This window comes from Lipotes vexillifer, unplaced genomic scaffold (assembly GCF_000442215.2).
Source record: "Lipotes vexillifer unplaced genomic scaffold, Lipotes_vexillifer_v1.1 scaffold76, whole genome shotgun sequence".
In the NCBI taxonomy this organism is placed as follows: domain Eukaryota; kingdom Metazoa; phylum Chordata; class Mammalia; order Artiodactyla; family Lipotidae; genus Lipotes; species Lipotes vexillifer.
Genome location: NW_006773751.1, coordinates 2,679,967 through 2,695,287, shown reverse-complemented (window position 1 = coordinate 2,695,287; position 15,321 = coordinate 2,679,967). Strand labels below are relative to the sequence as shown.

General features: G+C 39.3%; 1 protein-coding gene across 1 annotated transcript in view; it reads left to right on the top strand.

Moving 5' to 3' along the window:
- AXDND1 (axonemal dynein light chain domain containing 1) overlaps positions 1 to 15,321 on the top strand; it is a 71,621-nt gene that overhangs the window by 47,248 nt on the left and 9,052 nt on the right. Inside the window, 5 exon segments of the mRNA XM_007448537.1 lie at positions 2,372 to 2,571; positions 3,422 to 3,518; positions 4,331 to 4,441; positions 9,575 to 9,688; positions 11,161 to 11,265. Coding sequence (XP_007448599.1) covers positions 2,372 to 2,571; positions 3,422 to 3,518; positions 4,331 to 4,441; positions 9,575 to 9,688; positions 11,161 to 11,265 — 627 coding nt within the window.

The following is a 15,321-nucleotide window of genomic DNA, read 5'->3' as shown; positions in this document are numbered from 1 at the left end:
TCTCAGGAAGAGTTGCCCTTTTCCTGACGTGTTAATTCAGGTGTAAAAATACACTAATCAAGATTACTTTAGGGACTTCCCTGGTGGCACAGTGGTTAACAGTCCACCTGCCAATGCAGGGGACACGAGTTCGATCCCTGGGCCGGGAAGATCCCACATGCCACAGAGCAACTAAGCCCATGAGTCACAACTACTGAGCCTGTGCTCTAGAGCCCGTGAGCCACAACTACTGAGCCTGCATGCCACAACTACTGAAACTTGCACGCCTAGAGCCCGTGCTCCGCAACGAGAGAAGCCACCGCAATGAGAAGCCCATGCAACGTAGCGAAGAGTAGCCCCCGCTCACTGCAGCTGGAGAAAGCCCATGCACAGCAATGAAGACCCAACGCAGCCAAAAATAAATAAATAAAATAAAATAAATTTATTTTAAAAAAAAGATTGCTTTAGGTCATTTATGGCCTTTTCTTTTGAGGCAGGAAGTTTGGGTTTTAGTACAAGGATAGACTACCAAGCTTCATTTTTATTCATTAATTTAACAAACATTTATTAAGCACTTACTCCCTGCTAAGTACTGTGTGTGGTATTGAGGGATAAAATGATGGTCCATGCCTTAAAAAGACTCACAGACTAAATGAGGAGACAGATATGCAAACAATTATAATAGAGATATGTACAAAGTACTATAGCAACATAGGATAAGGAGCAAGTTAAGTCCAGTGAAAGTTAAAAAGTCTTCTCAAAGTAGATTATATTTAAGCCAAGAAGAACACTTAGGAACTCACCAGAGAAAGGGACTACATAGGGCATTGAAGAGAATGGTTGACATTTGCATTTCATAAAGTTTTTTGCATCTTATTTCTGGGACCCAGCTTCAGCAAAAGCCATTTGCAAAGGTTCCCAAACTTTCTCTCTTCTCAGTCCCTAAGGGTGCCCCAGTATTTTCACACTCCTAAGCCAAAAAAATTACCACACAGCCCAATTTATTATTACATAGGGAGGTTCAAACAGCTTACTAAATATTTATGTCCTAAATATTAGTATAACTTTTGGAAAAATATTATAATACGTGTTAAAATAGTTAAACAAGGAGACCATTGGATGTAGCTTTAGTGCTTTTAGTAACCTGTGTAAACAAACCAAAGCCAGAGTCGATGCACTCGAATCCAAGAAAACGAAACTGAAGAAAAACTAATTCTAAAACAGTCAGCTAGATCTTCTTGAATATGAAAAAATGAAACTCAAGAACAACTCTCATAACAGCCAGATAACTAAATTTTCCTAAATAAGGCAAACGTTGAAGTTACGGCCAATTAAATAATTGCTTTGCTTTGCTTGTGTCTTCTCTGTAGAAATCTCTGTCCTAGCTCCCACCTACAGAGTGCCTCTAACCATTTTTTGGGTTTGGCACTGCCTGACTGGAATTGTTGTTTGCCCAAAGATACTTTGTAAAATTTAATGTGTCTCAGTTTAACTTCATTGAAAGAAAAAACCATTTTATTAATTAATTAATCTTCAATTGAGGTATATTGACTTAAAATATTAGTTTCAGGTGTACAGCATAGTCATTCGATATTTTTATACATTACAAAATGATCACCATGATAAATTCAGTTACCATTTGTCACCATACAGACTATTACAATATTATTGACTATATTCTCTATGCTACGCATTTCATCCCCGTGACTTATTTATTTCGTGACTGGAAGCTTTTACTTAATTTTCCTCACCTATTTCACTCATCTCCCCACCTCCACTTAAAAAATCCGTTTATTTTATTCTCATTTAATCAAAATTACTTATTAATGGAATGTATATACTTTTGCACTGTAAAACCTCTCTAACCTTGAAATCAGATTGGACATTGCCATCCTCACTTCCTGTCCCACCTTGATTTTCACACAGTAATTGTTTTTAATCACACAACCACCAATAAAACCAGCTTTCAAAGATATGGTGTCATCAAAAGTGATATAGTGTATCTAAGGTTGAAACTGTGAATCATGTCAAATTCATGCTATGTCTGACAGGTGTCACATATCATTATTATCTCCCTCAAGAATTTAAAATCCCATGGCATCCTTGAGAGCTCACTGTGAAACCCTGGGATGCATTGGTGCACACTGGTGGGAACTGTGGCCTTAACTGGTTAATATGCTTGACCAAGCTAAAGAAGAGGGTAGTTTAATGTAGTATAGTGAGCAAAAGAAAGTAAGGTTACGGTAGTTGAGCAGTGATGATTTGATTTCTTTAAGAATAACACTGTTGTTGAAAATTGGACACAGGTATGATCAGTTCTGTTTTTATATGGTTTTTACTGTTCGATTTATTTTAAATGGGTCATTTGTATTATAATCATTTTCTTAAACAGATGGATGAATTGCATATACCCATGATTCAATGGATGGTAAATTTGCTGATTTTAATGGTACCTGACTTTCCTGATCCAGATACTCTCATAAAGTTGGAGGAGGAAAGTGCTGAAAAACGTGACCTAGGAATTGCCAAGTTGGAGCTAGATGCGATTGCCCTGGCAAAAATGTTGTCCCAGTATTCCATCTATTTGAGCAGGTGAAACTATCTGGTTATTTAATTACTTCCCTTTTGAAGATTAAATGTGACATAAAACAGAGGAGAAACTAAAGCAACATTGTAAATCAACTATAATAAAAATTAAGGGAAACAAAAGCAGAGGAAAGAAGGTCAGTTAAGTAGCAGCAATAAAAGATTGTTTTAAAACCTTGAAAGAAATGCTAGTTCGGTTTTTAAACTAGCTTCAACACTGCCATGTTGGAATATGAGATTTTGGTGTTTTCTTAATGGCTTTAGAATTCCTTTGAAAACAATGTTAGCATAGGCAGGATGGGAAGTGTATATGTATGTGGGTGTGAGAATTAGTAAACAAAACAAAACATCTTACTTACTTGCATAAATAAGTTGCATCTTGCATTTTTGCACCTACTGTGGGGGAGTAGGTATAACTTGCATGTGTAATTCCATGCAAAGCTAAAGGTATACTTTTACATATTTCACTAAACACCAACCAAAACATCTCTTAAAAAAACAAAAACTGAAAAAAAGTCTTATATCTGAAAAGCTAGAAGATTCCTGTCAAATAAAGAAGATGTCTATAAAAATTGTAATTCATTAACTAGGAAGCATACTGTCACTATGATTACTTCAAATTCGGGAAGTAGCTTTTACAATCTAGCCAGTTTCCCCTTCATTTCCATTCACTGTTACCAGTGGTCAAGAGTGACGGGAAGGGAGGGGAGGAAGAGGACAAGAGTGAGAAACAGCAAGAAGCAAATTATTCTCTGGTCAGTCAGTAGCTTAATTATTATGGTAAACTTCCACTGTATCTGGACTTAGGAGAGGAACCAACAATAAAATGTACGTGTGCTCTTTTTTTTTTTTCCAGTTGTTGCAAAGAGATGGTAACAGCTATGGCTCTGAGTAAAGCAGGTCACTTAGGAAAAAATCCTACTAAGGAACTTAATGAACTGGATAAGATGAAGGTAATAACTCTGTATTGCCCTTACTTTTGTTTGTTTTAAGTAGACTTTTTAGGTTTAATTGATTTACAACAAACTGCACGTACACCTGTAAAATAATCACTATGATTAAAAAAGGTACATATCCAGGGCTTCCCTGGTGGCGCAGTGGTTGAGAGTCCACCTGCCGATGCAGGGGACATGGGTTCGTGCCCCGGTCTGGGGAGATCCCACATGCCACAGAGCGGCTGGGCCCGTGAGCCATGGCTACTGAGCCTGCACGTCTGGAGCCTGTGCTCCGCAATGGGAGAGGCCACAACAGTGAGACGCCCGTGTACCACAAAAAAAAAACAAAAAAAAAAAAAAAAAAAAAAATGAGCATAGTAATAGTCTCATAATGAGGATCAAATGAGTTGATAATGCACAATACTTAGAACAGAGTCTGGCATATAATTAAGTGCCATGTAAGTGTTTGCTGTTGTTATTGTTATACAATTATAGTTGACCCTGGTCAGTTGCATAACATTTATTGAGGCAAACCATTAGTCCTTAGTAAATCCAACAATCTTTCTGCATCTAGTTTTATAGCACTTCACTACTTGTCCCATTTCAACCCAGATCCCAAACCCTGTCAATAAGAGATGATATGATTTAGGTCTGTATTAATAGAAAATCACTTCTGTACAAATCTTTGAACTGAACCGATACAAAGTTAATTGAATGGAGTTGTATTTAGAGGAATTGTTCTTAGCAGTTCCTCAGTAGGAGTGAGTGAATAAATGAGTTAGTGTAATCTGATTTTTTCTGCTTAGTGATTATCTTTTATCTCTTTTCAGAGAGAATGTTATGAGTGGATCACCACATGCTCTCACCTCCTTTCTGGTCTCAAAGGCAGGAAAATAATGTTACTGACACGTGAAGAAAAATGGCACCTACTTGGAGAAGAGGTATTTGCCATGTGTTAGCACTGGTCATTATTCATGCTCTTTCTGTATTTCAATAGATAAGTGTACTGCAACTTTTTCCAGTCAATGTTTTGAATCCTCATTCATTTGCTCTATCAGAAGAGAATTTTGGTTGTGACCAAGAGCATTGGCAACTCTTTTCCCTTCTAAAGGAGAGAATCATCACCCAAACGTCTCTCCTCACTTTCTTGGAGGGTGATTTTGCCTCCTACTTTATGGAGGAAAGGATGGCTTTCAGAGGGGAGTTACCTGCCACTTCCTGAGTCATAGCCTCAGACTTCTCTGCTTCTGCACGTATCCTCCCTCCTCCCTTCACACTGAAGTCTTAGTCTTCCCATCCAAGGTTATTTCTTACTTTGAGTGCTTAATCCCACGCACATTGTCTTCTTTCTTTTGTATCTTTAATGCCTTCCTCTCTATAAACATGGTCTCTCTCCCATCTTAAAAAATATGCCCCTTGATTTTGTCTCCTTCTTTACTACTTCTTTCCCTCCTTCCTATCACAATCACTTTTCTTAAAACTCTAAAACTACTATAAGGTCCCTAATGACCTTATTGCCAGATCTAAGTATCTCCAATCCCATATTTAACGTGACTTCTCTGTAGCATTTGATCCTGTTAACCATTCACTTTTTTGGTAATCTCTCCTTGCAAGACCAAAATTCCGTCTTTCTCCTACTTCTTTATTTCTTTTCACACTCCTTCTTTTAGTCTTTGACCTCTGCCTGCCTCTTAAATGTTGATATTCTGTACTTGGCTTGTTTTCCCTTCTCATTCTACACTCTCCATATTACTATGTTAATCCTGTAGCTTTAACCACCTGTTTACTGAGGATCCCAAGTCAATGAATATCATGTACTTAATGGCAGTCACAAATCTTTATTTTTACTTCAGTCTCTTTGAGGAAGTTCACCTCCAGCAAAGTCTGAAGAAGCTCCCGTTGCTATCAGAGACATAAACTATACAGGTATCATCTGATGGCATATATGTCAATGCTCTTGGGTCTAAGAAGGAAGGTTCTATCTACACACTTGCAGCACTTTTATTTTACCTTTTTATTTATTAAAAAAAATTTTTTTTTGAATTTTGGCCTCACTGCATGGCTTGTGAGAGTTCCCCGACCAGGGATTGAACCCGGGCCATAGCAGTGAAAGCTCCGTATCCTAACCACTAGACCACCAGGGAACTCCTTTATTTTACATTTAAACACTGAAGAAACACCACCTTTCTAAATTATACACCTTTAACAAATTCTCATTTTTCTTTGCTGCCCACGTCTTGGCCAGAATTATTTTGAATTAACCACTGAATGATCTCAACAACATTATACATCTTAATAGCAGTACAGTTTTAGAAACTTAGTGAAGTACCATAGACATGATCTTGGCTGCACATCAGATCTAGGAAAAAATTCAAAACATATACAGAATCACAGAGACTTAAGAACAAAAAGGATTTTAAAGGTGGTTGAATTCAACCAACCATCTGATGCGTCAGTCTTAGTTTAACACCTATGCTTGATCATTATGCCTATGTTTGAGTATCTGAAGTGATGGAGATCTACTTTCAGAGTTAGTCCCTTCGTTTTTGGTGAATAGTGACGATTAGAACATTATTCTTTTATTGAACTAAATGATACCTGTTTCCCTGTAGCTTTTTTTCTACCTACTGGTCCTAGTTCAGTCTTTTGGGTTGATATGAGAGGGCTGATTTGTCTCCCACATTATAGTATTGCCATCTATTCTGTTACAGTATTTCTAATATTTGAAAATAGCTATATTCAACCTAAGTCTGTTTCTGGGTTTTCTATTATTTTATATTAATCTGTTCACAAGTCATCACCATAATCTTTTAATTATTGAGGCTTTATGATACATTTTTAGATCTGGTAGGGCCAGCCCTTCCTCACTGATCTTTTTCAGGTGTTTTATGGCTATTCCCTCTTACTTATTCTTCTATATAATCTACCTCTAGAAAATATATGATTCTTAAAAACTGGGATGATATTAACTTTATATATTAACTTAGAACAGACATGTTTATGCTGTTGAGTTGTTCTATGAAGGATATGAGATATAGGATGTCTACTTTTATGCCTTTCAGTACTGTTTTATAGTTTGCTCATTTTGCAAGTTGCTTACAAGGTAGGCCTGAGTATTTTATTTTATTTTTTAGTATTTTAAATAAGATCTTCTTTTCCATTATATCTTCTAATTGGTAACTGTGTATATATTACTGATTCCTGTATTTTAATTTTATGTATGGTGACTCTACTAAATTATTTTATTGTTTCAGTAGTTTTTCAATAGATTCTTTCGGGTTCTCCAGATATTCAATCAAATCACGTATAAATAGAGATAGTTTTACCTCTTTCTTTCAATTATTATGTCTTTAATTGCTTTTTCTTGTCTGATTGCATTGAATAATTCTTCTCTTTCATTCTGCCTTAACCTTTAGAGTTTTCATGAGTGAGCATCTGTTGGAGGCAAACTCAATTTTTGTTTGTCTGAAAATATCTTTATTTCACCCTCATTCTTAAATTCTAGGATGATTTTTCTCTCAGCACATATTATGATACTATTTCCACTGTTTTCTGGATTTTATTGTTACCAAATTGACAAGTGAAAATCTAGCTGTCAGTTCCTTTTTTTTTTTTTTGGTGGTACACGGGCCTCTCACTGTTGTGGCCTCTCCCGTTGCAGAGCACAGGCTCAGCGGCCATGGCTCACGGACCCAGCCGCTCCACGGCATGTGGGATCTTCCTGGACTGGGGCACGAACCTGTGTCCCCTGCATCAGCAGGTGGACTCTCAACCACTGCACCACCAGGGAAGCCCTGTCAGTTCTTTTGAAGTTAATCCATCTCTTCTCTCTGGCTACTTTTAAGATATTCTTTTTGTCTTTAGCATTTTGTAGTTTCACTCTGATACATGTGGGTGAAGATTTTCTTTTCAAAGTTTGCTTGGGATTCTCTTGGTTTTCTGACTCTTTGGCTGGGTATCTTTCATTAGATTTGGAAAATTTTCAGTCATCATCTCTTCAGTTATTGTCTCTACTATATTTGCTCTCTCCTTTCTTTCTGGAACTTTGAATGGATATATATTGGAATCTGTCCCCCATGTCTTTTAACCTTCTTTCATATTTTCTATCTCCTTTTCTCTCTGCATTGCATCCTGGATGATTTCTTCTGACTTACTTTCCAATTTACTAATTTGCTCTTCAGCTGAGTTTAATCTGCTATTAAATCTTGCTGTTGAGTTTTAAATTTAATTGTTGAAGTTCTGTTTGGTTCTTTTTCAAGTCTGATTATTTTTGTAATCTTTCACAGTTTCGATCTCTTATTTCTTTAAAAGTGTAAATATAACTATGTAGTCTATCTGATAATTCTAACATATCTGTATAAGAATATTAATTACAACATTATTTATAATTGCAAAATACCAGAAACAATATAAATATTGAGCAATAGGGAATTGGTTTCATAAATTATGGTACATTCAAATAATAGGATTCTGTACAGATAAAATAAATGATTATGTAGTGAAATAAGAATCACCCATGATATGTTATTGAGAAAAGCAGATTAGGGAACATAACATATATTATTATTTCATTTGTATGAACACGTTTATATGTATATAAAGCAGACTAGAAGAATATTCAGCAAAGTGATAGAATTTGTTACCTCTGAGGGTTCAGATTATTAATTTCTCTGTAGCTTTCAAATATTTTACATCAGTAGTGTGTTATCATGAAAAAAAGGTATTTTCACTTTGGAAAAATATCCTAATGTGAATATTTTTCTATACCATGTATATAATTTCTACAGCATAATTTTAAATTGCTATAAAATAACTTATTGTATGGTTTATACCATAATTTTTAAGTGCATTTTCCTATCTTGGGCATTGAGCTTATATCTAGCTTTGTTTTATAAACATTGCTGCAATAAACTTCTGTAGGATGGTCTTTAGTCAATATTTGTGCAGACTCCATTGAGATATTCAACACGGTTTACCCCTTCTCTCTTCTCTTTTGGCTTTCCTGGTGGCCCTCTCACATTTCTGAGGCAACTTTTACCCTCCTTTGCAGGCTCCTCTTTCTTCCCTGACCCTTTATGTGACTAGGTTCCTGTCCTAAGGCCTCATCCTCTAGTCATTTCACAAGTTCTCCTTTGGCGATATAATTTATTTTCTTGGCTTTAACTAAATGTAGATAACTGTTAAATCTTTACCTTTAGCCAAAATCCCTCCAATCTAAATTTAAGATCCACAAATTCAGCTACTTACTTATTTCCACTTGGCTATCCTAGTGGTGCCTCAAACTCACACAGCCTAATCTGAATTCATCTATGTTCCCAAACCTGCTTATCCAACTTTGTTCACTATCTCTGTGAATGGCATTATCATCTATGCAGTGGCCTATGTAATGGTATATAGTGTATATACCAGGTGACATTCAAGATGCTTCCTTTCCCTAACCATCCCATATCCATTCAATCAATTAATCACCCCACCTTCCCTTCCTTCCTCCTCTTTAAATCTACTCGCCTGTTGCTTGAGTGATTGTTTTAAAATGCAAAACAGGTCAGTCGATTTATAGGTATCTCACTGCCTTCAGGATAAAATCCAATCTCCCTGGCATAATATTCTAGCCCTTCCTCTGTGATTGTGCCCCTGCCCATCTGCCTCTAAGTTTCTGTCCTCTTGAACTGCTTTTGTTCTCAGAGCCAATCATGTACAAATAACATTCTCTGCCTGGAACTCCCTTGTGCTATCTTTTTTCTCCTCACTCATCCTTCAAGAAGAAACTCAGACATTATGTCCTCCAGGAAACCTTCCTGATTAACCCTCTCTTTCACCCCTGCCCAATACCCGATCTGGATTAAGTGCTCCTACTCTGTGACTATATGTAGCCATAGCATTTTCTTGTCCACTGAATTGTAAAAGCTGCTTAAGGGCAGGGATTATTATTAACCTTTGTATCCTTATCACTAGCACAGTGCCCAGTTGCAAAATTAATGCTCATTAAATACTTTTGAATGGAAACATTGCTAGTATTCTGCTAAAATATTTATATCCACTAAGCTATAATATAATATTGTTTTGTCTCACAGGACACTGTAAAAGAAGTAACTACGCCTGAAGCAGACAAGCTTCCTAAAGAGGATGAAGAAAATATGGAGGATAAGAAACTTGAGGAGGAAAAGGAAGAAAAGAAAGCAGAAGAGGTAACATTAGTATTTTTTTCCTTTTCCTTTATATTTTTAAAGAATGAATATATATATATATATATATATATACCATTGAAAATAGAAATAGAGCATCTGGAGTGAACTCTTCAACTTCTTTCCTTTCCTCATATAGGTTTAATCATACCTGCAGACACACTTATCTCTTTATTTTCCAAGGATAGGGTGTTCCTCTTCCTTTCTAAATTCAGCCATTTCTCACTAGCCTCATCCACCTATACTACTGTTAACTACACAGTCTACCTCTCACCCTGATGCTGTTTCTTTATCCCTTCATTGCCATATTTTTCAAATAGTTGTTTAAACTCCTTGTCTCCACTTCTTCAGCTCCCATTCTGAGCTGCCTTTTCTCACTCCCCCCAGGCCATCCACACCTCTCTTCTCCTTATCCTGTCTCCACCCCTGCTGTGGCATTAGTAGTAAAAACAACCCTTCTTGGGGCATCTGTAATAATAATAGTAATGAAAATACAATGGTAACTACCGATAATGGTGTGCCTACCATGACCTGTATGCTTTGCACATGTTAACTCTTATCTATACAACACAACCTCAAGGTAAATATTATTGCCCCCATTTTACAGATAAGAAAACTGAAGCTCAGAAAGGTTGACTGACTTACTGAAAATCATATAGCTATAAATGGCAGAACCAGCATTCAAACCTAGTTTAGTCTGGCGTAAGAGCCCTCGCTAATTCCTGGGTGGACTACTATTGTCTTTAGCTTTCAGAACTCATGATCACTCTCCATTTTGTCTTAACTTACTTCCCTGGGGTGTTTCTTCTGTGAATAGTTTAAATGTTGGCATGACCCCAGGCTGTGACATATATCCTCTACTCACTCTACATGCAGTACAACAGAACAAAAATATTATATAACACTGAAGCCTCTTTTCACCAGCATCTTCTGTTTTACTTCTGGTACAGTGCTTGGCCTATAAAAGGCAAAATAAATGGAAAACATTATTTTTTGGCCACTAAATCTGTCATACCTTTTAAATCCCCTCCTTTCCTTCTTCTGTGGCCTTAGTTCAGGCCCTTTTCTATTTTACAAACTCCTATTCAGCTTTCAAATATCATTTTCTCTGTAAAAAAATCCCTCAGTGTCTAGAAAGAATGCAGGGCCCTTTTCTGGGTGTGCATAGCTCTCGGAACACACCTCTATGCTAAAAGTCATCACGTAGACCATAATTATTTTATTGCTTATCTCTCCCACTGTTCTGTGAGGTCCTCAGGTCTGGAAAAAATCCTCTTTGTTTTTCTCACAATTATCTCTCCTTGTCCCCATTTCCCCATCCCCACTAATTTCTCCCACAGTGTTTCCTGTAAGTCTTCAAAAATGCTTGTCGAATGATTAAAGCAAATGGAAAACGAAAGCTTGAAAGGCAACTTGCCAGGCCACTGTGTCACACACCAGCTCACTAACACGTCGGTGGTATTTCTGTGCCCTAGAAACCTTCAACATCTACAGAGAAGGAGAAACTCATTCGATTCATTGGAGTAGACGAAAATGTCCATTCCCAGCCTCTGTTTGGAACAGATGTATTGTCTTCTTGGGTATGTAGCTGAAACTCAGCTAGGAAATTCAAAACTAGAGAAAAAAATAACTAGGAAATTTAACATTTGTAAAAATGATATGGATCTAACATAACTTTTAGCTTTTCCAAGGGAACTCCTGAGTAATATATTTTCCAGATATTTTTTTCTCCCAGCATCATCCTTGGAAAAACTCGTTTGTTCACCTTAGCTTTATAAAAACTTTTCATTCTCTTCTTTAAACCTCGTTTTATTTTATTTTATTTTTTAAATTAATTAATTTTTTATTTTATTTTTTGCTGTGTTGGGTCTTCGTTGCTGCTCGCAGACTTTCTCTAGTTGCGGTGAGCAGGGCCTACTCTTCCTTGTGGTGCGTGGGCTTCTCATTGCGGTGGCTTCTCTTGTTGCAGAGCACGGGTTCTAGGTGCGTGGGCTTCAGTAGTTGTGGCTCGTGGGCCCTAGAGCACAGGCTCAGTAGCTGTGACCCTCGGGCTTAGTTGCTCCGCGTCATGTGGGATCTTCTCAGACCAGGGCTCGAACCCATGTCCCCTTCATTGGCAGGCGGATTCTTAACCACTGTGCCACCAGGGAAGTCCTAAACCTCATTTTAAAATCAGCATTTCATCCCTTTCCTTAACTTAACAGTGTCTTGGTCAATATTTGACCAAGTTTTAAATATATTCATTCAGCAGACTCTATTGATAACTGTGATAAGAAGATACCACAAGAATTTTTGGGAAATTGGAAACCTTTAGACAGTAACTATGGAAACTCAGTAGGAAAGCAGATTTAAAATTCCTTCACAAATGTTCTAAGACCATTCACACTTAAGTCAGCTCTAGATTGGTATCTGTCTGTACAGGATGCCATGACTTTAGGAGTCTCTGGGTGGGCTTCATCCCACTAATTCCCTGAAATGGTATGCACCATTTTGTATGTGTTTTCATACTGTGCATTTTCTTGGGGAAGGGGGGTATATGCCAGAAATCCATAGACATCATCAAATTTCTCAACCCTAAAGTTAAGAACCATTTCATTGCTAGGAGTCTGACGCATCTGAATAGGAACTGATGCATGTAGGGGTGAGGAGCTGTGGTGAGGGTCCTGGTAGATGGCAGCTAATCCAAAGTAGAGGCAGATTGCAGGGATGTATGTCCAGGGAGGTTGTAGGAAATAGGCTCCAACTCTGGGAGGAAGAACTGGGAGATACCATGTGGAGAGTCAGGCAGGAGCTGGCAAAATTGGAGTTAGAGTGGTACATGGGGGTGGGGGGAGGCTACGATCACATTCTCCCAAAGTAATGCCTTTTCAACAAGTTTCTAAAATTATATGTTAAATGTGTAAGTCGTTAAGACTATGAGGCAAAGAGGTAAGGGTAAGCAATGCAAATGCAATGTCATGAGACATATTAAAAAAAGGCAGGTAAAGGGTAGCACTTTACTATTTGAGAACCCCCAGGAGTTCCACCCAAAGCCCTCCTGCCCTAGATTTGCTCCCCTGAGGTGAAAACCCTGCTATGCTATCCTGGCAAGGCATCAGGGTCAGGTCCAGAGTGAGTCAGGAAGCCGACAGGAAAATAGGAACCTGTAGCCTGGGGCAAAACAGAGGGTGTGGTGCTTGTCTTTTGTGGTGTGGGGCTTCTGCTCCAGGATGCCAGAATTCCATCTGGGACAGTGTGGTGCTATGTGGCTAGCTCACCTGAGGACGATGGAGCCCAGGAAGTCTATCTCTAGGCTTTGAAAAGTTGCTAATGTTCTACTATAGATCACTGAAGACCAAACTGTCCAGGTTCTTACTGACCATAAGGCCTGGGGAGTAGACTAAGATGCCATCCAGATGTACTTGCAAGTTCCTGGAGGTAAAGAAGAATCACATTCATCCTATGGGATGGTGGCCGGACCACTGGACCGGTAGAAAGGGATCATGAGGTACTCAAACAGAGGGGCCCTAATTGTACTAGGCAAGTGAAGACAAGGTTGATCTTTGGAGATGTTGGTACCCAGAGAATGAAGAGTCCTTGACCTGGCTTGTGAGGTCATAGATTCGGGGTAGGAAGTGGAGCTGGGGGAAGTGCTATCTTGATTTGGACTGCACTGCAGGCTCCATGGGGCAGGAAGGGCCTTGGCTCTGTGCTCCTTCCATTCACAAAGACATTGGGGCTCCCTAAGGGCAGTTTAAAGTTTCAAAAGTTTCACTGTAAAATTTTCTTTTGATTTTGTTTGCGTGTTTGTTTTTCCTTTATTTAAAAAAATTTTATTTATTTTTTTGACAGACACTTAGCCTCTGGCCCTAAGAACATAAGCAACCATTTAGCAAGGATACAGATCCAAGGCACCAGTCCTACTGGGCAGTGGCACTCTCTCTTTCTGGTCTGAAAACAACTCCCAAGAGGCAGTATGTTTGATTGACACTGGGGAAGGAAAGAGAAAAGGAAGGAAGGGATAGGGAAGCAGAAACCTTGTGGTTTGCAGGTATAACTTGTGTCTGGGAGCCGAGTTATAGAGCAGGAGAGCGCCAAGAGATATAGCTGGGTCCTGGGTTTCCAGTGAGAAGTAGCTCCAGACCACTGGGAGGCTAGGGGCCTGAGCACGGAGAATTCCAGTTGCTCCTCGTATCTCCTCCTTCAAATGACTCCAGCACAGGATTTTCTGGGGGTTGAGATATGAGTGATAACAGGAGTAGTGGTGGTAAGTCACCACCAGCTTGGACAGGCTAATTGCTTGGCCTCCTAGACCAGGGCCTCATTCATATCGTTACCTGATGCCCTAGTGCCCACCATAATTAGGAGGAGAAGGGGTGAACTATCAATTATCCCAAACTGTCCTCAATTAGCTGGAAATTAGGACTTTGTGGGAATTCCTGAAGACCATACTTAAAGCAGGAACCATGTACAAAGCTTGGCCTGCTGTGCCTGTTTCAGGCAATACCCAATTTGGCACTCGCCTGATTCACTGGTGAATCAAGTGACCCCAGTAAGCAGCATTGACTCTGCCTCTGCTCATCCTGGGGAAAGGCCGCTCTGCCTTCAGGTGCAGCCCAGTTTAATGAGGTCTGAGATCCTGTTGCAGGGCACCCCCTGTGGCCCTCTCTGAACTGGACTCATTCCAGGGTTGTCCCTGGAGGAGAGGCAGCTGAGCTCTAACACTGCAAGCGAATGGTGGAGGTGTGGGATGACTAAATTCAGCAGGCTCTCCCTGAGGCTACCCAAAGTGCTCAGAGCTACAGTGGACCCTAAGCACTGCCGCCTGGCTGCATGAGTTGGGTTGCCTACAGCTCAGCTACTTTAACAAGCAAGATGTTAGAAACCATCTCTTTTAGGCCTATCTTCAAACCATAGGTCCTGGCTGTCTGTAAAGAGTTGTAAGTATGAGGAAAATGGGAGATTTTGCTGGATCACCTATGAACTCCTTTGGAAGGGAGAGTAGGGGGCCAGACTTAGGGGATCAGCAGTATTTTTTCACCAAGTTGAAGGAGGCCCTTAGAAGCCTGTGTTTTCCTCCCACAATACCATGTACCCCAGGCATAGGTATTAAGAGCAGTAACTAACTTACCCATCTTATAACAGCAACAGGGAAGAGTCCTTGGAATTGGTGGTTCCAGAAAATATGTCCAAAGGTGACAGGGGCACTGTGGCTGGCTAGTTCAGTACTGAGTGTTGGATTCCAAGGAACTGGGTCTAGAGCCAGATCCTCCCTGAGATAGGCTCAAGCCAGACGTATTAGTCCAATCTAAAGTCCATTAATAGAGTCAAACCTCAGGAAAACCAAGCCAAAAAATGCCAAAGGCATATTGGAGTCAGAGAGAGACTAGCTCAAAGCTACAGCAGGTTGGCACGAACAAGAAAGGTCTAATGCGATTGCTTCCAAGAGCCATGCGGCCCACGTTTGTCTCTATTATGCAGCAGGTAAAAGAGCATAAAAGCCAGGGGAAGCTTCAAAATATGAGAAGAGGGCCCAAAGCAGTATCTGTGATAAGCCTTGAGGCATCTGTGTCAGTACATGGGTGATGCAGGGAAGGTTGTCACCTGGCGTACATAGAGGAAGCCATAATTCTAGAAGCCCAACGTCCAGCATTTTG